At 36.9% G+C, this 25,395-nt stretch overlaps 2 protein-coding genes and 1 pseudogene across 2 annotated transcripts; 2 read left to right on the forward strand and 1 right to left on the reverse strand.

Annotated features, from left to right (window-relative positions):
• Window positions 1–1,075, reverse strand: part of LOC113096300 (protein SHQ1 homolog) — a 30,287-nt pseudogene extending 29,212 nt beyond the window's left edge.
• A 697-nt stretch (window positions 1,076–1,772) lies between these two features.
• LOC113096316 (glucoside xylosyltransferase 2-like) lies at window positions 1,773–16,851 on the forward strand. The gene is made up of 7 exons (XM_026261661.1): window positions 1,773–2,200; window positions 6,986–7,181; window positions 11,025–11,156; window positions 11,253–11,504; window positions 12,606–12,729; window positions 14,627–14,799; window positions 15,954–16,851. Exons 1-7 carry the CDS (start codon window positions 1,932–1,934, stop codon window positions 16,131–16,133), a joined length of 1,326 nt encoding a protein of 441 aa, XP_026117446.1. The 5' UTR covers window positions 1,773–1,931; the 3' UTR covers window positions 16,134–16,851.
• A 2,349-nt stretch (window positions 16,852–19,200) lies between these two features.
• On the forward strand, window positions 19,201–24,467 carry LOC113096323 (serine/threonine-protein phosphatase 4 regulatory subunit 2-B). Its single transcript, XM_026261677.1, has 9 exons — window positions 19,201–19,357; window positions 20,244–20,325; window positions 20,851–21,021; window positions 21,176–21,269; window positions 21,764–21,801; window positions 21,885–21,959; window positions 22,050–22,190; window positions 22,410–22,726; window positions 22,813–24,467. Exons 1-9 carry the CDS (start codon window positions 19,237–19,239, stop codon window positions 23,139–23,141), a joined length of 1,368 nt encoding a protein of 455 aa, XP_026117462.1. The 5' UTR covers window positions 19,201–19,236; the 3' UTR covers window positions 23,142–24,467.
• Window positions 24,468–25,395: the final 928 nt, after the last annotated feature.

Consider the following 25,395-nt stretch of genomic DNA (forward strand, 5'->3'; position numbering starts at 1 on the left):
ACATCTTAAACTGGTTGGGTAAAATTTCAGTTTATTCAGCAGGATCTTACTGACTCAGCATTAAAAATATAATATAATATAATATAATATAACGTAACATAAAATAACATAATATAATATAATATAATATAATATAATATAATATAATATAAAATAATATAATAAACAACACAATCCTAATGGAATCAAATTATCAGAGACTAAGTTTATACGGTAAAATATAATTTTACTTGAAGCTCCTGAGGCCTTCTTTTTCCCCCTGTATTTTCATCTTTTAATTTGTTAATCTATCAGTGATGCCGTCTCGTCACAGTTTCTCTAATCAACTAATAACAGCACAATCACAGACAACAAACAGTGCGTTCTCATTACTTTGACTGTGAGCAAATCTCTAAAAGTTGCTCCTAAACTGAAAACCAACTACTTAACAATGTAATATGAAGAAGGAAAGACCTTAAAAAGTCTGCTAATAAAGTCCCTGGTCAATTTGACATGAAGTCAAATAGATATTGGAAGAGCAGAAAAAATATGATAGCTTACAACTCCACCTTGTGGTTACTTAAATTGAATTCAATGAGACATGAACAACCGATTTGCCAACCACTGTAGCACATTATAAACCATGAAATGTGATTAGTTTCAAACTAAATTTGACTCTATTTCAGTACAACGGTGTTGTTCAGCAGTTAAGACACTTAAATAAAAATACAAATAAAAAACTCGTCTTCAAAATAACCAAATTCGCTCTACAATTATGATACCTGCACGCAGGCTAAAAACAAGTCAGAAATGATAACTAAAGCCCAACGCAGGTAAGAAGCTGTCAAAAGTCCGCCTATGTTGTTTGTACACACAATGTTTACGTCAACATAAAATAGACAGGACATACTCCATGCACTATTTAGTACTTTTACGTTTTCAAATTATGTATTAAGATTTAGAAGGCAATGGCAAACAATATAATATTTTTAAAACAAAACTGATACCTTCACGCCTGTTCTGTAAAGACTTCCTTTCCCTAAATAACATCAGTAACACATATACAGCACATGGACTGCTTCCTGCTCTCTCTCGACTGGCCATGTTTTACCGTAATGTCACATATAGGGAGGAATGAAAACTATTTTAGATTTTACACTCAATTTCCAATGGTGTAAAAAACATGGCACTTAAAGTAATTTTAAAAATCAATATGCATTTGAAATAAATCAAATGCAACAAATCAGTTTACACATAGTAACTGCAGTCAAATCGGATTAAAGAAGTTAATGAAGAAAAACATACGTTTGAAAACTTAAATAAACAAGTACACAGTAAATACATATAAAAATGTAATGTTTCAGAATTATTTTCTGGTTTGAACCATTTTTCCAGCAGATTTTTATTTATTATTATTATTATTATTAATAATAATATTTTATTATTATTATTTTTTTAATTCAAGAACTGATCAGAAGCATAAAGCAAAAATATAATATAAAAAAATAACATTATTATGTCAGACAGTTAATATCTTCCTAGCAGCCAGACATGGATATAAAATATACTAATATTAAGTGACATAATATTAATATAATATATTAACGTCAATATGATGAATATGAACAAATATAATGTTTCACATCATATGGCCAAACAAAATAATTATGTAAAAAATCTAAACACCAAGTAAGTATTTCGTTTGTATTTTGGTAGAGTGCTTCCCCTACGTTTGTATGGCAGAGGAATTACAAGTATTACGGTAAGGAGAGTAAGGTCCGCCTTCAGAGAATCATTTACGTGTGTGATATCTGCGCTAAGCTGAGCAGCATCGTCTTCTTCATCATCACAGTACAAATGAAGAAGTATGGCTGCACACTACAAATATGTCCCCTTGTTTTAACCAGAGTCATGGTTAAAACACTTCCAGTCGGACTGAACACTTTTTCACCATGAGGATCCACTGTAAGGTTGTGGCGATCGCGGTATGTTTTGGAGTTTTCCTACTTTTGTACTTTTTCGGGGGAAACGCTGCGGACGAGCCGCCGCTGAAAGAAGTTGCGAAAGAAAAACATTTTCAATCCTTCAATCATATCGAGGATATAGAACCGGCGAAAGAAGCGAAACAAACCAACGAAGAGCCACAAAAACCACCGAAACTAATCCGCAAAGAGCCGAAGTTGAGCAGCAGAGGAGGAGGGAATGTCATCGCAAAGACTCGGTAGGAAATTCTTCTCAAGTGCAACATCACGACCAACAACCAGTATGATCAAAGCAAATGCAGTATAAATCTGTGTTCCAGTTTGTATTCTAACAGTTTATAATAATATAATATAATATAATATAATATAATATAATATAATATAATATAATATAATATAATGCATGTTCTCCTTCTGAAGTTGATATATAGGCATCCTTTCAACTCCCTTCTGTGCACGAGCAGTGCTTTAGTTTCTCAAGGGCATTTATGATCTCAGTGTGATTTGCAAATCAGTGCAAACACATGATTTAATACCAATCCATAAATCATTGATCTTTTTCTGTTTGTCAACACGGCCAATCCAACCAGACATTGCTGTCAAAAGCCTTCTTTGGCAATGGATATTTAGACAAGAATGTATTGCACCGATTGTGCAATCTTAATGTAACAAGAAGAAAACCATGCTTGACACAATTTTTGCACTATCCACATCCAGATTACTATGCACTAATGTCTTAAAATTTACTAGAGACCAGTGTGTTGTGCATGCTGCAAAGCCGAGTCCAGGAGCCCACTGTGTGCATCTCAGCCACGATTATCTCAATTGTATTTTCATTATGGCTTTATTAAAAAGGTCACCTTGAATGCAGTTGCCTCGTTCCCAATGGGTCTCAACAGAGGACAAATTCAATGATTGGTTGTGCTGAGTGAATGTACACGCTCCCTTGTCAGTGGAGGATGGAGTAGTTTATTCATCAAGATGATCAGCCTTTTCCGAGACATAATTAAAAGGGGCTGTCACGTTCCTCCTTTAAGTGAACTTGAGATTGGTTCATTTGTGTCAGTATTTTTATAGTGTAAAATCAATAATGTCAAGGTAGGCGAACTAGACAGATGTCCTTTTCAATAGTGTAAAATCAATCCTGCATGGAGGATGAGTTTAATATTCATGGCTTGTCTTCTTTCAGCAAGCATATGTTATCACCCTTCTGACAGCTTCACATAAATGCCACTAATTGCACTTGTGGGATATCTCAACCCTTTGACCCTCCTGTTGGGTTTCCAGCAGTGATCCATCTTGATGTCCACACCCTTGTGACTGCTCTCTGCTGATAAACCCACAATGCAAAGGGGCAACACAGCCACAGGGAAATTAGTTAAACAGATCCACCGTACAAACAGGAAAGATGAGAGGGTGTGTTTTGGAAAATGATCTACGTGTTTAATTCCTGGCTCCCTATCCATCTCTGTGGAAAAAGTAGGAGGGGCAAACCGTCTTGTCTCTTATGACCTGTTGTTTCATTTGGAAGTGATTAACTCTTACTTTTTAAGCACATCCTCCAGACGTGCTTCCTGTCTGGCTTCTGCAAAACACACAAATGTGTCCCTGATGATACGTTTCATCACGTACAAGGGACCCAGAGGGTCAGTTTCGTCCCAAGGGCTCTAAAAATACAAAACTTTGGATCCCAATCTCTAATTTCTATTTTATTATTAGCTGATGTTGTATTATAAAAAGAATAGATCACCAACATGTGAAGATTCCTTTGTGTACTTAAAGGGATAGTTCAGCCCAACATGAAAATTCTGTCATTAATTGCTCACCCTCATGTTGTTTCAAACCCATCTCCGGAACACAAATTCAGATATTTCTGATGAAATCCGAGAGCTTTCTGACACACACAAACTGCTGTGTTGCCAGAAATGTAGTAAGGACATCGGTAAAACAGTCCATCAGTGGCTCAGCTTCAGTTTTGTGAAGCTACAAGAATACTTTTTGTGCGCAAAGAAAACAAAAATAACATAAATGATTCTACAGTTCTTCTCCCTGAGTTACCATCTTCCGCCATTATGAGAGTACTACGACGCATGTGCGCAATTTCCCCAGTAACATAATTAACGCAATCAACGTTATTGCCTACGTTTAGATTTTTACTTCTGGGGATTGTATTAAGCCTTAAATTCACAAGTTTTTTTTTTCCCCATATTTTTTTTTATGAACATAAGTGAAATAACATGTAAGAATCATATGGAAACAATATCACCGTAGTAAAATCTATTTGGTTTTTGTTGAGGGAACCAGGGTGATGAGATATTCCAAGTTGGCCAACAAAAATCCGTCATCACTGCACTGTTTTAATCGAAGTAATATTGCCCATTATTGACTTTGTGTAGACACTGTATGGGCATGTTTCTAAATATATCATTTTATTCCATAGATCATGGAAAAGTCATACAGCTTTGTAATGACTTGATAGTGAGTAAATTATGACAGATTGTTTTCTTTTACTACAACTAAGCATAATTACACTTAGGTAACAAACGTGCAGCTGTACCTTCATGTTTCTTTCGCACGCTTTCCAAATAGAACCTGCTTTACTGGAAAGCTATGTGCTCGTAACACCTCTCTTGTGTTTTGCCAAAACCACAAAACACCGCTGCACACGTTCCTGCAGCACCTAGGAATAAGTGTCTACTAACTGTCAAACGAATAGCTCGCTCTGTCATCTGTAATGCAGCTATGACTGGAGGCAACTGCCGCGTGGCAGCTACATTATATGAAGCCATAAACATGTCACGGAGGAAGACTGAGAATGCTACAGTTTCTTTCTCTCTAGCCTCTTTATCACAGTCTACACAGAACACAGATATCTCTCTATTGTCACTCGTGCCTCTCAATATGTTGATTCCTCCCCTGCGATCTTTATCTTCTAGCCTGGAGCACTCTAACGTTTCGCTTCAGGTTTTAAAGTCAGGGTGCCATGGAACAGCTTGCTCTGCCAGGACAAGCATGCAGACATTCTGAAGAGGGGAAAAGTGCTTATATTTGGACATAGTTTATGGAGTGCACTGCATAGCTGAAAAGGCACTGACTGAATTCCATGCACGCAGCCTTGTGGGCCTGGATTGAATCAGCCATCGTATTCATTCTAAATATGCTTTTTTGGATCTATCGTTGTTGATTTCCAGTTAAGTGTTTTAGCCTAAGATTTGTTAGCCTAAGATGAACTGAAATTATGCTGGATTGTGGGAAGTTTTGGTGGTTTGTGCATCGTGCACACTACAGATCTGCTTTATGCCAGTTTATTCTAAATTTCTGTTCATGCCATGCTGTCCAGTGGGACAGATAATTGGATGAAAAACATTTGCTTGCTTCACAAAAGCAATAACAGTTGTGAAGTTACTTTTTTGTTATTACATTTTCCAAAACAAAACAAAAAGTATAGGCTTATAAATATTGCAAGTATCTATGACCGTAATATCAAAATTACTTTTGTTGATGTTGCATAATTAGACTAATTGTGCAGCCAATTTATCCAAGAATTAAAGCCATTCTTGCATAAATTGTTGGACTTAATTGAATGCATCCAAACATAAAAAAGGATTACATGAATTAGTTGCTCCCAAATTTATTCTTCTTGTACAAATTATACTAAATAATCAGAATTTAAGGGAAGAGAGATATTTATAGTTCACAATGAAGTTCCACCACAATAGAAATTCTCAATCCTGTTTCATTTTCATTCATTTCTGGGTCACTTTTAAGTTGCTTGGTTATGGTTATTCTGTTTCACTGGTCTATGATCAATTGTATTTCTCAACAAGGAATCATCAGTATCAGCTTTAAAACGGTTTTAGGAATTTCTGCTCAAAAAGGAGTGCAATATTTAATCGCCTTCTCCGAGCCTAAATGCTTCCAGATGTGTTCACTCAGACTGCAAGAATTTTTATAAGCTCAGAGTCTGTGAAGATTTCATGTTGATTAAAAATGGTACCAAATTCAAGTGTTGGCCGTATGCTTCATGCGTTATGATCAAAGTGTAGATGCCTCTCAAATGATTGAAAAAAATGAAAAGAATAAATTGTTTGATATCATTCAGTCAGACCATTGAATTCCTGTTGCTTAATTTGCAGTTCTGTAAACAAGGGAAGCTTTTTCCACAGGAAACCGCAGCCATCAAAACAGATTCTAAAGTATTTTGTGATACTAGTCAGAAAAATCAGAAAATGAACTTTCAGGTCTGAAAATATCCCTTCTTCCCTTTTATCAAAAGCCCTAGGTGTTTCCATGATTTTCCTATTCTTTATTTCACTTCATATCAAGGTCTGTGGTTCACTTGAAATGAGAGCAAGAGTGTTTGCACGTCCTTGGCTTAATGGAAGCGCTTTGATGTTTGTTTGAAAGGCTGCGTGCTTTTCTAGCGGTATGAATTTGTTTCCTCCACCAAAGCCTCGGATAAATGGAGGACTTTTTCCCCAGAGGTCGTCTCTTAGAGAGTTCGTTCGAGAGCTTACTTCCCTGGAGTGATGGAGACTCAACATGAATCACAAAAGCAAACACCACCCCAATAACAATTATGTTTTGGTGACTCAAGACAAGGTCATGAGGAACAGGAGTGCTACGCCCTTATGTGTCTCCTGTTGTCTTCAAAGCGTTAATTCCTTTAAGAAATAAAGAGGCAATGGTCAGGTGATATCTTTTATTGATTTGAATGGTATTTAATATAAATAATTAGATATTTTATTTATTATCAAATTAAATTAAGTTCTCCCTTCTTGTGTGTTCTCATCAAGTTACTTGCAAGCTGGTTGGACTTTGACTCTAAATAGTTTACCCTTGAATCATTTAAATGAGGTTCTCAGCGTGCCAGAGGAACCGTGTGCAGCATAAGGAATATTTCACCAGTGTGTTGTCTCATGGTTTGACCCAGCTGATTTGTACCAGATGTTTTTGTTGCTGATGTCACACTCTGGATGAGTTTTGATGGATTTAAGGTTGTTGTTGTTGTTTTTTTCCTCTAGGCAGAAAAGTGAGGTGGGGCGGCCTGGGTCAAAGGTCACACAAGCAGAGGATGTCATGCACCTGGCAGTGGTGGCTTGTGGGAACCGTCTAGATGAAACGCTCAACATGGTGAAATCAGCACTGCTCTTCAGCATAAAGAAGATCAAATTTCACATCTTTGCAGAGGAGGACCTGGGCGAACAATTTGAAAAAGGGGTGAGAGCATGTCCCATGGTTCTTTCATCTTTTCTGTGGTGACCAGAGGTTTTTGATGTTGATGGTAATGTCAAGAAAACTGGTTACCTATATATAGATTTTTTTTAAAACTGTGATTTGAGGATCTATACTTATCTAAGGGTTATCTTTATTCTTTGAAAAGCAGTTCAGTGGGTAACTAAATTTTAGTTCCTACTGAAAAGAACATCTTGCTGGCTCTCCAACTAGTTAATCTCTGCAGTGGGCTATATTTTACCTCAGACAAAGCTTCATCCTCTAACTATGCAGCTCTCTTGGACCGAAAAAGTCTGGCACAGATTTCAGGCATAATTTTATGGATGATTGCTTCACTCTTTTCCTTTAAAGTCTAGAGGTAATATTCCAGTATAACTAATAGGGTTTTAAATATTTGCTTTGATAATGATTCAGTTTGATTACTTTTTTCCAGTTTATTTATTATTTTGGTAATAATAAGGCAAACTCATAATTATTATCACTTATATTTCGGGTTATGGACCTTTTGAAGACCTCCTATAACAGCCAAATCACCGTTGCTCTAGCTCAGGTGATATTTTTATTTATTCATGTCATATAATTATTATTATTTATAGTAATTCTAAACGATTTTTATGATGAATGTCTTTTTATTTTATTTATTTTTTTATTTTTTTACCCAAGGTTAAGTGTTGGGTTATATGGTCATTTTTTCAAATCGTCATATCGTCAGCCCTTGAGATCGACGATACACGATATTATCGTGCATGGGTGGAGCAAAAGACCCTTTGTTCTTGTCATAGCATAACGATTTGGTGTTTTAAACCACGCAGGCGCGCGCGAAAGAGCCTATGGAATCACCGAGAATAAAAAAAATATATACTTTAAAACATACTGATAAACTAACGTTAAATATAAAAATACTGTATTTTAAACAGCTACTTCATATATAGTCAGACGCAGCTGTTATACCGCGCATCCTGTGACCATCTGCGCACGGAAGTTATCAGTCTAAATGTTCTGCAAAATCAGTAAATGGTGAAAATCAATAGTAGATTTCATTTAAAGTCCAACATTTGAACACTAATATTGGACATAAACGAACTCGTTAAATATAAAGTATCCAGCACAGGTAAGTTCATATATTTGGAGTAAAGTTGAACTGAACTGATGCATCAGTCATACATCAGTCATGACGAGCCCGACGCACCTCCACAGAAACAAGAATGAGATGCATTCTTACATAACTGTGGCATTAAACTCCGTTAGTGAGGGCTTGTTTAAAATATTGCACATATTTAGGCCATTCAGTTTACTTGTTAGAGTGCAATGAGATACCTTATATCTGCAGACGATGTACGTCTGTTTGTGGATGGAGACTTTGTAACAAACAAAACTATGTATTTTGCATGCATCACATTATAGTTCGGTGTGCATGAAAATAATAACAAGGCGGCGGAGCGAATTTATCATCCATAGTGGTTCGCAAGTAGTCCTTCTACGTCATCAACTTCATAGTGAGTGTTATAAGTTAAGTGATCCGTCTTTAAGAGAAGGACTACGTGAGATCCACCATGGATAAGTTTGCTCTGCCACCTTGTTATTATTTTGTCTTTACTTTATTTGTAACGCCAGTTACAATAACTCTCTCATAAATGAGAGAGTTAATCTGTCATGTATGAGAACAGCGCGTTGCTGTGTATAAGCCATTAGATGTGTGGGACACCAACTCCTCGTTTTCTATCTCTTTCATTTTATGGATTTAACAAGTCAGAGCGGACAACTTCAGCGACGTGTGTGTGTGTATGTGTGTGAAATGCGGTGCTGAAGTGAAATAGCTGGGCAGTTTGATAGCCAAATTATAATAAGCCGCCTAATTAAAATTAAAAATAGTAGTTATTATTATTATTATTATTATTATTATTATAATCTAATACATTAATAGGAAAATGAGCCTAATATCGTCTTGATTATCGACAGAGAAATCAGCTTATGTCGATATATCTGACTATCGTAGATACACGATACTATTGTCTATCGGCACAACCCTACCAAGGTTTCTCATTGTATTTAAACAGGCCTATGACTAAAGCCTTGAATGTCAGTTTTATTGTACTAGTGGTTTGTGGTAACCCTCAGACAATGTCAGGCTAACCCTGAAAACCAGTCTGGTAATGAAGGTAATGTGAGAAACCTATGTGTATAAATCTATCGATCTCTTGCTCTTAACACATTTTTTGGTTTCTGGTAGAGCGGTCTTTCTTCACAGTCCTAATTGTTTGCAGTGTTTCTCTCCACAGAGGGGCTGTTATTGAAAATAGCAGTACATTGTTTTTTATGCTTTGACAGCCGATGCTTTTTGAGAAGTGCCCTCTGGCCTAGAACTGATCTTGATCAAGTCCTGCACCATATTGCTGCAGATAAAGAAACTGGAGGTTTCTATATATATATATATATATATATATATATATATATATATATATATATATATATATATATATACTATAGAGAAGTAATGCAATGTCATGTTTGTTATTCAAAAGATTTCCTCAATGTTTTTCTGCAGCCTTTTCAGCAGTAGCTATTTGGCTGTCAGCGGGATATTATAAGTCGGTAGTTATTAACTGGTGGGTTATGACCCCAAAATCGATTGCAGGTCTGTTCTGATGGGGTCGTGGACGGCTGGAAAAAATAATGCTAAATGAGAGTAATAAAACCCAACCAGCCATATAATCATGGATGGTTAGGATCGGAAAAATACAATGATTTTTAACTTTCCTAAGTACAGGAAAAAATGCTTTAAATGTGTTTTGTTGTTGACGTGCATAAGAAATTCACACAGTTACATTTAAAATTAAAATTTAATTTGCAATAAAAAACTATCAAGTTTACAGTCAATTGGTATTATGGCTAATACTAATAATGTATTATTTGTAATAATTTTTTTCTGTTTGTTTACCCAGTGTTTGTTCCTTGTGTTAAACTGTTTAATGCTTTTTGAAAATATTTTCTGATACTGAATAAGTTTTCATATTGCATTTTTTTTTTTTTTTTTTTGCCATTTTGTACATCGAATGTACCTCAATCCTGGTTCTGGAGGGCCAACTTCCTGCAAAGCTTAACTCCAACTTCCCTACCTGGAATATTGTAGTAACCCTGAAAACCTTGATAACTTTGGTTCAGGTTTGTTTAATTGAAGTCAGAGCTGAACTATGCAGCGCATTGGCCATCCTCGAGCAGTATTGGCCACCCAGTTTTAGTACTGTATTTGATTGTCTCTTAATGAAAGTGAAAAAGTGAAGTGAAAGTGACATTCAGCCAAGTATGGTGACCCATACTCATACATCATTTAACCCATCCGAAATGCACACACACAGAGCAGTGAACACACACACACACTGTGAGCACACACCGGGAGCAGTGGGCAGCCATTTATGCTGCGGCGCCCGGGGAGCAGTTGGGGGTTCGATGCCTTGCTCAAGGGCACCTAAGTCGTGGTATTGAAGGTGGAGAGAGAGCTGTTCATGCACTACCCCCACCTACAATTCCATCCGACCCGAGACTAGAACCCACAACCCTTCGATTGGGAGTCCGACGCTCTAACCACGACTTCCCGTAATGGCCAATGCATCTTTAGGACTCACCCATCCAACAAAATTGCATTCTAGAAATCACAGTTCTTACAAATATTACAAAATGTTGCTTTTTTTTTTTGTTGTTGTTGGTTGAAGTATTGGTATAGGTTTGTTCACAAACTTCTCTTCGCTGTCACCTGTAAGCAATAGATGTGCGGCTTACTGAAGACTGACAGCCATGACATTGACTGATTCTTTCAATTTCCTCTCACAGTTCAGTCAGTGGCCTCAGACAGTGTCCTCCAGGTTTCACTACAGCATATATCCAATCACCTTCTCTGTGGGGAATGCAGATGAATGGAAGAAACTCTTCAAGCCATGTGCTGCCCAGAGGCTGTTTCTTCCCGTAGGTTCCTGCCACTGCTTAATGTTCTCTCTTCATTTGTTTGTGTTTTCCACCTCCCCACACTGATTGTAACCAGGTATTTTTCTCTGATATCAGGTTATCCTGAAGGACGTGGACTCACTGTTGTACGTGGACACAGATGTTTTGTTTCTCCGGCCTATGGATGACATCTGGAAGTTTCTGAAGGCTTTCAATAGCACTCAGCTAGCTGCCATGGCCCCAGAGCACGAGATCCCTAAGATCGGCTGGTATAGCCGCTTCGCAAGACACCCTTTTTATGGAGTCACAGGGGTCAATTCAGGGGTCATGCTAATGAACCTCACACGGATTCGTAGCACTCTCTTCAGGGTGAGGACTTGACATTTTAGCAGTTTCATATGCTCAAACTTAGGTCACAGGAGGGGATGCTCCCGTTCAAATTATTTATGCTAAGTATCAGCATTCACAAACCACTGTTATTTTTAAAAGAAAAAAAATGCTAAGAGCTTGTGAGCATGACGTCATAAGTTGGAAATAGGACGTTTTCGATAGCACGTGAAGACCGCAGAGAAGCGCTCTTGCTCAAAACAGTGGAGTGAATAATTTTGTTAACTTTGTGGTTTATTATTTTGAGTTGTATGGGACGCGTAACACTCGTCCCTCTCACAATGTAACATTAATGTCCTTACAGTGAAAAATGGCTTGTTTTATAGTTTATTTAATTACATCAATATTATAAATTGATTTAGGCTACAATAAATATTTTTACTGCTACTATGTAAAGGGAACACTGCTGTAAAAAGGACCTCTCTATATATATATATACACACTCACAACCAATATGTTGCTGTTTAGCTCTGCTTTTAATGAAATTTTAGAGTTCCAAAATCCGTATTCACATTTTCAAACACTAGAGATACATGAAATATCAGTACAAGTTTTCAGCTAGTATGAGAGAGATTTATTTATTTATTTATTTATTACATTTCAGCCGATATTAAAACTAAAAGTCGATTTTTTTTTAATTATATTTGTGTATGTTTTTGATTTCACATTTTTGCTTTACTATATTTTTTTGTGCTTGATTATTACTAGATATTGGCAGTATTTTCCTTGTGTGGTTTACATCTCTTGGTAGTGGGCTGAAGCTTTGGCGTTCACATGCGTTCTGAGGTTTCTTTATGCTTTTAAACCCTTTTAACCTCAGGCTGTTTTTAGTAGGCAGTGATGGAAGTCTACTGATTGCCATCCGTCGAGAGCAAGTGGGTGACAGCAGTCTGGATTAGCATATTTCTGTAACTCAGCTAGAAGTGTAATTTCCAACCCAAGCACATTTTCAAGGCTGTCTGAGGGGACAAAAAGGAAATTTCTTCTTCTGAAAAAAACCTAAATTTCCATATCAACAGCTGTCTGAAAGTGGCTGCCAGACTCACTGTTGAGGAAAATAACCTGCCACTATTGATTTTACAGAACAGCATGATCGCCAGCGGTCTGTCATGGGAAAATCTGCTTCACCCTCTTTATCAGAAATACAAGAACCACATCACATGGGGAGACCAAGACCTACTTAACATCATCTTCCACTACAATCCAGGTATAAGACATGTTTGATAATAATGTGTCATTTGACAACACCTGCAAAAAAGAACTAAAGCAATGCAGTGTTTTTTTTTTCTTTTTTTTGGACACGTACCATATACTATTAAGACCCTGTTTTTGGAAATGTGCCAGAGTAATACCATGGAATTCTATAAAATACCTCGAAACATCTTGCAAATACATAATTTAGGGCTGCACGATTAATTGAACATGATTAATCGCGATTGTCATAATCCGTAAAGCCGGTTCTGTGATTAGCAGTAAATCTCCATCACCTGTTTTCAGGTGAAGAAGCATTTACTACACAGAGCCGTAGTTCTCTGAAAAGCTATGCAAAATCGCATTCATAATCGCAGACTATATAATTTTAGGATTATGAAATTGACGTTTGTGATAATGACCATTGTTTGCGATATCTTCTCAGTGAACAACGGCTTTGTGTAATAAATGCTGCCCCATCTGAGAGCATGTGAAAATACTACATTTAATAACATTTTTTAACTCCAAATTCACTTCATAACGTCAGTCGAGTGTTCAAAATAAATCCTTCTGTGAGATGATGTGACTTGTTAAACAGAATAATTAAGGCAAAATATTTAGTATTCTAAGCAGTGATAAAGGCTATGTCGATTAGCATTTCATTATAGAAATAGTTTATTATGAAGAACTCCGATAAACAATATATTGCCGTAGTCATGTGTTTATTAGTCACACTGAATCAATGAAAGCAGTTAAATCTTCTCTTTATTCAGCTGCAGTGATGTTCTTCTTCGGGGCAATTTCAGCGCGAGAGTACCCTTTGGTCTTTGGATGGATGGATATTTACTGCTGATCACAGAACCGCGTGCTTCACTGAAAGATACGCATGACAATAGCTGCTTCTGCCTAATCGTGATTTATTACCTTTGCGATTTAATTTCGATGAATTGTGCAGCTGTAAGACAAGTATATATCAAAATACCTTGGTTATAGCTTGTTTTTTTTTTTGGATATGTTCTATTGTATTTTTTTAATTTAGACACCGTATCCTGTAAATACAAATAGGTATATTAAATACATCATAATACATGTTCTATATTAATACCATTCAAAATACCCTGGCTTTGTACATGTACCATGATAATGCTATGATCAAAAGTACTATGTACATTCTGTGGTCAATATCAAAATACCCAGTATTATCATGTTCTTGCACATTTAACATGGTGGATATATGAAAGTATGAGTATTGCTGATAACATTACTGAACTTTATAATAAGAAACCATTTCTTACCCAAAAGACTTACTCTTTTTTTTAGACGTTTTTGAGTGCATCTTTAAAACAGGCATAGAAACCTGTCTTCTTTCTTTATTTTTGTTGTTTTGCACTCTAGAGTGTTATAGAACTCGTCTAATTATGTGTTTTAGCTGGAGGCTTCAATCCACTTTCAAAAGCTGTTTTACTTATTTTACTTGTGAAGCCCTGCGGCATTTTATCATGAACATCTTAACTAACCTTTCCAACTGTGATTGCTATTTCTAGTGCAGAGCCTGGTTCTGTGTGTTTCGTTTCTCATAAAATCAAAAAGACCTGGTATGTCACAGGAAATGTTTTTTTTTTTTCAGCTCACTCTTTCCTTGCCCTCATAAAAGTTGCTGTTTTGTCTGGTTTTTATAGAGATAAAGCCCTTTTGTGTCGGTAAGTACTTCTGTTGACTGGAACCGGTGTGACAGATACTGGCAGGTGCAGTTATTAAGGTTCCTGAATTGGTGAGACACTTGGCAAGCATAGTGTTTGTTTGACAGCTCCAATGGAACGGGTCCAAAAGACTAGACTAGAAGTGCATGTGTTGCATGGGCATGTTATTTGCAGTTTGGATAAAATGTTGAATATTTGTCTTTGTGTCTGCAGAGTGTCTGTACATATTCCCATGCCAGTGGAACTACAGGCCAGATCACTGCATGTATGGAAGCAACTGCAAGGCTGCGGAGGAGGATGGGGTGTCTATTCTTCATGGTAACCGTGGTGTGTACCATGACGAGAAGCAGCCCGCCTTCAGGGTGGTGTATGATGCCATACATGAGGTGAGCTGCCACTGCCTTTTCAGGAGACAACTGTATGATAAAAGCAATAGAATGGCTGTTAGACTAAAAAAAATATGTTGCCAGATTTACAGTGTGAAGGCTGCACAGAAATGCTTGTGAAGTGGCATTTAGGTGGTTTTACCCAGGCTGTTCAATGCTGCGTAGAGGTGGCATAAAGGCATTTCTATATCAGTAATAACAGTATACTTATTGATACTAGGGTCTGGGCGGGTCAGAGCAAGCTTAATTTAATCTGCCATTTATGTAGAATTGCGCCTTTACCCTGAATTTTGAGCAGGCACAGAGCAGCCTTAACTCAGCTGTGTAAAGACACCTTATGCTATGCATACTAGCATTAAAAAATGTGGCTCAATGGCAAGTTTCTTTTTATTATTAATATTTTATTTATCAATGTTGTTGATTTGATGCTCAATAAATGTTTCTTATTATCCACGTTGACAGCATACAACACAGTTGTAATATAATTTATTCCTGTGATGCAAAGCTGTATTTTCAGCATAATTACTTCAGTCTTCAGTGTCACAGAAATCATTCTAATATGCTGATTTATAATCAGTGTTGAAAACCGTTGTCTTTTTTTTTAGATATTGGGATAATATATATTTTTTTAGTTTTTTTCTGGATTTGTATTTTATAAAACAGAAATTTTGGGCTGTCATTTTTTTCTTTCTGTTTTTTTAAAGAAATTATTACTTTTATTTAGTAAATATGTGTTAAATGGATAAAAGCAAAACAGTTTCAACAAAAATAAAAATAATTCAGCATATTAGAGTGATTTCTGAAGGATGTGACACTGAAGACGGGAGTAATGGCTGATTAAAATTCATCTTTGCATCACTGGAATAAATTATACTATGAAGTATATTAAAATAAGAAACCAGAATTAGAAATTTTTATGACATTTCACAATATTACTGTTTTTTTTTTATCAAGTACAGCCTTCTTGAGCCTAAAAACTGCATTTAAAAACATACAAAAATCTTTCTGATCCCAGACTTTTTAACAGCACACACTCTGCTGTTCAGAATTCAGTCAGATATGAAATGTGGACCTTGTTCATTGTGCCTCAACAAACAAAACAAAGCAGTTCCATGAACACTTTGAAATGTAATGCATTTCATCTTCTCTTTCAGTATCCTTTTGAAGAGAACTTGTTCCAGGCTTTATTTTACCCTCTTCAGACTAAGTTCCTAGACACCGTTAACACCCTTTGTGGAAGGATCCCACAAGTGTTCCTCAAACAGATCGAGAAGACCATGAGGGCTGTTTATGAGAAAAAAGTGGTGCACCATGTCCGACAGCCACTCGAGTAATGAGCCTCTACTGTGTTTCGGCATCACAAGAAAGAATCTCTGCCTGCTGCTTGAATCAGAGTGAACTTTTCCATCGAAGACGAGCAATGCCAGAGGCAAACTACATTTGGTCCATTAGGCACAGTATGAGCTTCATGAGCCAGAGGAGTTGGAGATTCAAGCTGGAACAATTTCTTTTGAGCAGACGTTTGGCCTGCTGCATGGAAACAGCAATGCAGGATGAATGCAACATAAGCGAAACCATCAAAACTCTTGAGAGAGAGTAGTGAGCAAATGAATTGAGTGTCTCCAACTGTGGGTAATCAACCACTTGAATGTTCCTGAGAGACTCGTTGGCAAAGCTGTTTTTAACCAATCCAAAAATATGGATTCAGAGCTGTTTATTTTACAACTGTGTTGTACCATTTTCAGCATCTTGTTTTATTATGTCTGGTATTACACAATTGGAGCATTTGTGTCTCACTTGATCTAATTCATGTATTTAAGTGGCTACACCAATTTGTTTGTGCATTTTGCTGCTTAATAGCATGAGATAAAGCCTTGTTTTCAAGCCACATAAATGAATGTAGCACGCAGAAACAACCAAAGAGAACTAGCCTGTAGAGCTCAGTAAGATGTACATTCAGTTTAAGCACAGCCCTGATGGTGGATGTTCACACTGTTTACATTGAAGATGACTTGCTAGTAGAAAGGGGCCTGATGTTGTAATGTTGTCATTGGGATTTTAATTTTAATATATAGAGAGAATTTCATGAGGAAACCTTTGGCCTTTTATGAGAATTACAATTAGGTCTGTTGTCCTGTATATTGATATGACAAGCCTATTCTGATGGACATAATGAATTTGATGTTGAATTTGTGGTGGAATGTGTTTTTAAGGTAATTTGCAACCGTTCGTGGGAGCTACGTAAAAGGTCTAAAAGGGTGTCAAAGGGATAGTTCACCCAAACATGACAATTTGATGTTCATCTGCTTTACCCCCAGGGCATCCAAGATGTATGTGACTTTGTTTCTTCAGTAGAACACAGACAGAGATTTTTCACTCAAACTGTTGGAGTCTGTCAGTCGTATAATGTAAGTGGATGGGAATCACGGCTCTGAGAGTCAAAAAAAACATACACCAACAAAACCAAATTAAACCTGTGGCTCGTGACGATACATTGATGTGTAAAGACACAAAATGATCTGTCTTTGCAAGAAACAGAATATATCGCAGACTTAAGTGCATTACCACCACCTATCTCTCAAGTGGACCACTGACACTTCTAATTGAGATTAGTGTAGATAGAGTGTCATTGGTCCACTTGAGAGATAGGTGGTGGTAATGCACTTAAGTCTGCGATCCCCCATAAAGCAAGAAGAAAAAGATGTCTAGCGCAGGCAGAAGAAGAAGACGCGAATGCGCTCAGGACAGTTCAGACATTGCGGTGAAAATGAGAGGTAAAAAAAAGAACATAAATACTGTTCAGTGTCTTGCACAGACTGATCATTTTGTGTCTTTACACATCAATGTATCGTCATGAGCCGCAGGGTTTAATTTGGTTTTGTTTTCTTTTATGACTCTCAAAGCCGTGATTCCCATCCACTTACATTATATGACTTTCAAACTGCAACGGTTTGAGTTAAAAATCTCCGCTTGTGTTCTACTGATCAAACAAAGTCATATACTTCTTGGATGCCCTGGGGGTCTGCAGCAGATAAACATCAAATTTTCAGTTTTGGATGAACTATCCCTTTAAAGTATTTTTTTGCAATATTCAGTCCAGTCATGTTCAAAGAAAACATTTTGTTGGTTTGCCCTGTTTGTAAGGATTTTCTGCCATAGTAGGATTGAACTAGCTAATGTGATCATTTAAAACAAATCATATTATGTGCTGATTAGAAAGGTTTGTAGATTAATAACTGTATTATATAAATAAAAACAAAACTATAATAAAAGCAGAAAACAATACACAGATGTACAATTTACAGTTAAGTGCACTTTGTAATAAATGCTGAATATGAAGAAAATAAAATTAAAGACTCTCTAACTCTCTAACAACCAATATGACCAGTTCACCAATTTCTTAAAAAAAAAAAAAAGAAAAAAATTTTTTAGTGTAACCACAGCTTGTTAATTTGTTTACGGCTTCTGTGTGAAAGTATGAACGTCAAATAGAAAGCAAGAGTGTGTTGTGATGTGTAATTTGAGCACAATGTGCACAATGTGCTTAATTATATTTGTGACCGGTTTCCAGCCTCCTGTCACTGGTCTGGGATCAGTGATGACATTTCTTTAACTGGAAGCTCGGGAGACTCTTATACATCTCATGTTATCTCTGCCTGAAGAGATGCACCAGCGATGTTCATTGTATCCAGTGTGCTTTTCTCTCTTTCTGAATGTCTTGCATTGTATGTATTATTTTCCTTTTTATACAAAAGTGTGTATGTCAGAAATGTAATAAATAAATATGCATTTAATATTGATTTAATTTTGGCTCACAATTATTTTTGCATTATAAATATATAAATAAATATTTTAATAAAGTGCTATGTAATATAACTTATTGTTCAGACAGTATATGCTCAGGCAACTATTCATAATTAGTTTAATTAAGAATTGTTTAATACTCTAAATTATAAAAAATATAATTAACATTATAATATATTAGATGGTTTGGTTACTACAGTAAATTTATAGGGGGAGAAAACAACAGGCCAGACATTTTACAGTAAGTAGGTTAAAACTGAGAGCAAGATGAGTCATATTTGCTTTTAAATAAACATAAAGATGAGCGTTCAATTATAAATAGGCTAATAATTCCAGTCAGAATGAACAAGAAATTCAGGCCGTGTTTCAAAACCTTTTGAACCTACCTTGACAGCATTTATAGGCATAAAGTTTGTTCGAAACGCGCCTATTGTGCTCAAAAATGTTGTCTACATAGGCAGCTCACGAGGTTTTAGGGCACATTTCCAAAACTATTTACGTCTACAAAGCCCCCAAAATGATGTCTAGCTAGGTGGGTAAGCAGCTCACAAGATTTTGAGACGCAACCATGCTATTGCGCAACAGTCCCCGACCAGCGGCCGGCAGTGACGTCGCAGACGCCGCCATATTGAAATGTTTCTCCTCTTCTCTTCTTCACAGAGCTCAACAGCAGCCATCAGCTCTCGCTTTCCAACTGGAGACAGGGACAACAACACAGACATGGAGATAGACACTCTTCTGGAAGCTCTTAAAGGTGCCCGTTTGTGTGTGTTGAGGTGGTCTGCGTGAGTTTAGAGAGGAGTTATTTGTGCTTATAAGCTGGTAGTGTGAGTTAGCTAATGTTAGCATGGCCTGTAGCTAAATGGCTTTTCCTGATTTTCGAGGTCTGTTGTGTTTTAAGATCAAATGAACGGGTTACTTTTTCCTATTTTATGACTCCTATCCCTTTTTTGACCAAAATCACGGGTTAGTTAATTAATACGCTAATAAGCAAGATTTTTGTAGATTGAGATAACTAGTTAACGTTAGTGGTTTGGGATGATCTAGTGTTGATCTGATTATAGTACACGTCTGTTAATTCAGTGTTAACTCTAAACTAGTGAATAATTGAATGGTAATCCGATTTTCTTGTTAAGTTTTCTTTATAACATGGATTTATTTTTATTCTTTGCCATTTACACTTTGATATACGTTGTACTCGGTTTTAGTACTAACTTTATTATTATTATTATTATTATTATTATTATTATCATTTCTAGTGTTATTATTGTCTATTAATAACACTATTATTAGAGTGGTATAAATAGTTTTTGTGTTTTAATGACAAAGCTCAGATTTATTTTACAGTGCCTGTACTAATTCTTATGTAACTGTGATAGGAAAATGTATTAATATTTTATCATATTTGTCATGGAGCTTGAATATGACTTATACCTAAGTGCACTATAGTTGTTCACTATTAAAATGTTTGATATAGTTAATATTACTTTTTTTTTTTTTTCATGAAAGCATATGTAAGTCAGAACTAGAATGGACTAACTAGATTTCGAACGGAAGGTATTTTAAAGTTGGAAGCTTGGATTGCATCCAATAAAGATTTTCATATGAAATCCATGATCTTTGTATTGTGCTTGTTGCAGATTTCGACAAGAAGGTAAAGAAAGAGTCGACGGCGGTGTTGGATCAGTTTTTGTGCCATATCGCGAAAACCGGGGAAACCTTGTAAGTACCTCTAGATATCAGTGAGTGATCTAAGATTGGCATTGAAACCCCCTTTACCTTTGTGTGACCTCTTTTTCAGTGGTTTGTTTAAAATCATAACTACTTTTCTTGGTAACACCACAAGGTGGTTTATTGCACTACCACAGCACTTTTGGTTTTGTTCCAAAACACACTGAACCTTGTACTTATCGACTGGATCTGCTTTAGACGACCTGTTCTCATTTCATGAAGTAATTGTGGGAATACATAGTTAGACACATATCAAAAGATCGAATCTGTGTATGTCTCTCGAATACCTTCTTCTGGTTGGTCTGTAGTGTTCTGTAGTCAATTGTTTTTGCGTAATGACCACTGAACTGTGTTTGATCCTACATAGATGTGTTAGTTTCATATTTCTGGTATTAAGCTGGTCTCTTTTCGCACAATAAAACAATTTCAGCTGGTTTTTCAAATCTAAAAATCCCATCCTCGTGACAGCTCCAAGTTTAGCTGTCTAGGAGTTACTAATGCTTAATGTTGTTTCAGGGTTTCCTGGTGTCAGTTTAAAAGCTACTTCATATTCAAACTGGAGAAAGTAATGGAGGATTTCCAAGCATCGGCCCCAGAGCAGCGAGGGCCTGCTAACCCCAACGTAGAGTCGGTTCCTTTTGAAGAAATGAAGGAGAGAATTCTTAAGATAGTCAATGGATACAATGGGTGAGTAACACGCTAATTAACTGCATGGTGTGGCACCATCACCAATTTTCCTTTCAGAAAAGCACTGGGTTTGTTCCCGTCTCTTTACCCCAGAGCATGTGAGCTATCTTCTTGCTGTTGAATTTAACCTAGCCTAAACATTTTCTCTATCCAGGATCCCATTCACTATCCAGCGCTTGTGCGAGCTGCTCACTGAACCTAAGAGGAACTACACAGGGACAGAGAAATTTCTCAGAGGGGTAGAGAAGGTCAGTGTGTGATGCGTTATTCAGTTTAAGAACTAATCGGGCCAAATGGATGCTGTTCAGTTGTGTGTAGTGGTGCACTTTCTATAAAATACCTTGAAGAATCTTCTTCACCCTACTCTACGTTCCATCCAAAATCAGATGTGAAATATTATTACTTGCTGTCTTTAACTTCCATAAAGGCATGCTGTTGATTTACGGTCACTTGTATTTGTTTTGCAGGTGTTTGATTTATAAATCTAGAGGATCATTTACAGTGTTTTACACACTTCAGTTTGCACACTTCATGTTTGCAGTTTGCTAAATGGGTTTTATTACACAGTGTTGGAAGAACTTTGACACATTTATGTGTTTTATGTGCTTAAGTGATTTGATTACCTTTTAAAGGCCCACATTTTAGTCCAATTCAATAATTCATTCATTCATTTTCCAATATAGGAAGTTGTAAATGAATTTGCATTATGTTATTGATACTGATTGTTTCTTCTCTTTATCAGAATGTGATGGTGGTCAGTTGCATTTATCCAACATCCGAGTAAGTAATTACACATTTCTATTAAAATGTAAAGTTACTACATATTAACTGAACACTTAGACACCTTGAATCTATTTATTTAGGAAGAATGGGTGCAGCGGTGTCAACAGAATGAATGGAGTCATGTTGCCAGGGAACATATCTGCCTTTACAGAAAGGTGATGAAAGTATATGGAGCTCAGGACTAATCATAAAAAATAAAAAATAAATAAAAAAACATAGACACTTGATTTCCCTCTATATTACAGGAAAGTAAATGGTCCAGGAACGCCCAGACCATTAAACAGACAGAAACACTCCATGTCCAGTTCACTGGCCACAAATGGCCTTCCGGACAGTACGGAAAACAAAGAAACAAACACAGCACAAGGACACAGCAATTCGGCCAGGTAGGTTAAATTTGCCATTGTATCGCATCTCATCTGATCATTACTCAAGACCAGAGATGATGAAAAGCAAAAATTAAATGCCAAGATTTACATAAATAACTGGAAAACAGTTATTTAGTTGATCATTGAATCAATGAACATGTTCACTTATTTTCACATGATATAAACTCTGAATATTTTTTACGTCAGAGAAATACTGAATATATCTTTGTGTTCCAGTGATGCATCAGTATCGGGCGTTGATTGGCCTCTCGGCAGCTCTGTAAAGAACAAACACTTAGATGATGAGGAAGATGAGGGAATGGAGGCAGAGGAACATGAAGTAAAGAGGCTGAAATTCAGCCAGGATGGCAATGATGAAGAAGAGGACGAAGATGAAGTAGACCAGCAGGTTGTCGAGAGACCGAGATCTACATCAGCTAATAGCTCCTCAGATAAGTCCGAGGATGCCGAATCCCCGTCATCCATGTTTCAGGAGGGCAGTGAGGAAGAGGAAAGTAAACCTCAAGGATCAGCTGGAGGCTCTGAGGACCAAGGTATCGTAATTTTTTGTCCCCTTTTTCTTTTAGGTTGTTAACACACTACACAAAACACTTACATATTCTATTCTTTGGTAACATAGAGCCTTCCAGCACACAGCCTGAGTGTCCTGTGGCAGATTCCAGAGAGGCTTTTACTGAAAGAGAGGTTCCTTGTGGCTCTGATGACTCCTTAGAAGATCCCAGCGATATGGACCAATCAGAGCAGAGAGCCCCAGCGGGCGTGGCCTCAAGCCCTGAGGTGAGAGAAGGGGAGGAGCCAAGCGAGCAGGTCAGCAGCAGTAGCACTGATGAAAATGCCTCTGGACCCACATCCAGCAGCAGTAGCGTAGAGTCACCCACAGAGGGCGACTCTGGGTCAGGGGCCCTGGACTCCGAGAGTGCAGAGGAGGAGCCAATGGAGCAGGACTAGAAGCCTGCAGACTCAACAATAACAGTGCTTTTGTGGAGTTTAAGACGACACACACTTAAGTGGCCTTCCACAAAGGCCATCAGAATCAACATCCAACCTACCGCCATGCGCCTTTTGGTCGAGAGTCCCCCTAACTTCTCCAACCTTCCCAAACGGACACTTTATGCAGATGTACATAGGATTTTATTGCTAAAGTGAAGGTTTTAAACGGTCTTTTTTACAGTTGTTTTTTCCCGCTTAATTGCATTTGTGTCATCGGTTTCTGCCTGTCTGTTTCGTCACAGAGCTTAAAGTGGTTTGACTGAAGTTTTTTTGATATCTAGTTATCACACTGTCAAGTGACATCATTTAAAGCTAGTTAAAGAAATATTCTTGATTAAATACAAGTTAAACACTACACAGCTGTAGCATACCTTTGGTTACTACAGGAAATGATTCCAACTCCGAAAAAGCAAAAGTGTAAGTTGCTTGCTCTTAGACTTTTAAAATAAATGTATTTCAAAGCAAATATATGTTGTCATAATTTACATCATGTCTGTTGTTGTTAAAGCTTAACTTGTATTTAACCATGAATGTTTCTTTTCATATTTTAAGTCTTGGTTCATGAGAGTTTAATCTGTATCCTGTCTTGTTCTAAGCTTTAGGTCGACTAGGACATGTCTCCTCTGCATTGGTGTATTAATATTTTAGTCACCTAGTGTTGAGCATCGGGGCAGTGGAGTTTATCGTCTTGCTCTCTCTGAAGACCCATAACTGGCTGCTGTTCAGGTTACGTCTCAAGCAAACACAAGTCATAGCTATATTTGTTCTTTTAAATGATTCAAGCCTAGCGTAACATCGTTTCATTCTGGTCGTTTGTGTGTAACTGACGGGATGTTAAATCTCTTTTCTCAATTCTGTATTCTTGCGCGGTCTGCGCTGCATTGAAAGTGAGTGGTTTATGTCAGGTACATTTACCTCTTATTCTAACTGATTTCATGATTCATGTTAATTTATACCAGCATTTCAGTCTCCTGTTTTATAAGAAGTTGTTTTGGTTTTTGTTGTTTTGGCAGGTGGTTGTTGACTGCTCTGACTAGCTCGATTACAGTGTCATTTGTGGCGGTCCAACCCCAAGTTGCCTCAGCTGGCTGCCATTTTGCAGCTGTGTGTTTTTGATATTTAGAAATTAAAATTTCTGTAAAGTAGTGTTTTGTAGAGCATCGTGTTTACTATCTTTTGTGCATCCATATATAATTATTATTATAACTTTTCTTTGGTGTATTACTGAATGCTTGTGTTTTCAATGCAGTATTCAGATGAAGCAATAAATGTTATAGTTTAAAATTTTTGTAAGACCATTTAATTTGTCAAACAAACGTTTGTTTCATGTTTGTCTGTCTGTTGTTTTATTTCATGTACCATAGACCTGTTTAAAGGAAACCGCCATCGTTTTTTCATATTCCACTATGTTCTTCCGTCAACTTAGACGAGTCGATGCATACTTCTCCCGTCTCAGTAGCTAAACATGTAAATGTTGGGTAGCTTCTAAATTCATCCCTGTTTGGATCCCAAGAAATTAATGGTGCAAAGCTAAATGCTAGCATAGTGGTGCCGCGCGATACAGCGATTGACTGAATGCACTGAGACGGAAGAGGTACGTATCAACTCATCTAAATTGAGGGAAGAACATAGTGGAATATGGAAAAACGGTGGCGTTTTCCTTTAAGGTAAACATGATTTTTATATAAAGCTGGGTAAAGGTGTTCTTATGATTTCATTAATCATAGACTTTATAGTAATTAGGTTTCTAGATGTCTTTAAATGAAGTGTTCGGGATTATTTTTGTCTATTTTATTGATCTCAAAAGCCTGGTCATTTAGAGAAGTAATAACGCAACAATCCTCAACAAGCCACACAATTTGATGCGTTCAAGTTCACAGTTTGTGCTGTGGACGAGTTTCACTCCAAAGTTTAATACTTGGCGAGCTCCGCTAACTTGTAGGATGTCGTTCATAGGAGGATTATCGTTACATAACGTCTCTTATGCTTTCATCTGGGCCTTTTCATAATCCTTAATCATGTTCCTCAAATTAATACTTGCCTACTAATTCATTTTGCTGTTATTAAGCTCTTGCACAAATTATTCTGCTTCATTTCCCGAATACAAGTTTCCTTTTCTTATGTCAGTCATAAGTCTCTAACAGGCTCCTGCTGACACAGAACAATGATTTCTGCAAGTTCTTTCAAGAAAGGAAAGCTGTATTTCACCTGT

This window comes from Carassius auratus, chromosome 6 (genome assembly GCF_003368295.1).
Source record: "Carassius auratus strain Wakin chromosome 6, ASM336829v1, whole genome shotgun sequence".
Classification (NCBI taxonomy): domain Eukaryota; kingdom Metazoa; phylum Chordata; class Actinopteri; order Cypriniformes; family Cyprinidae; genus Carassius; species Carassius auratus.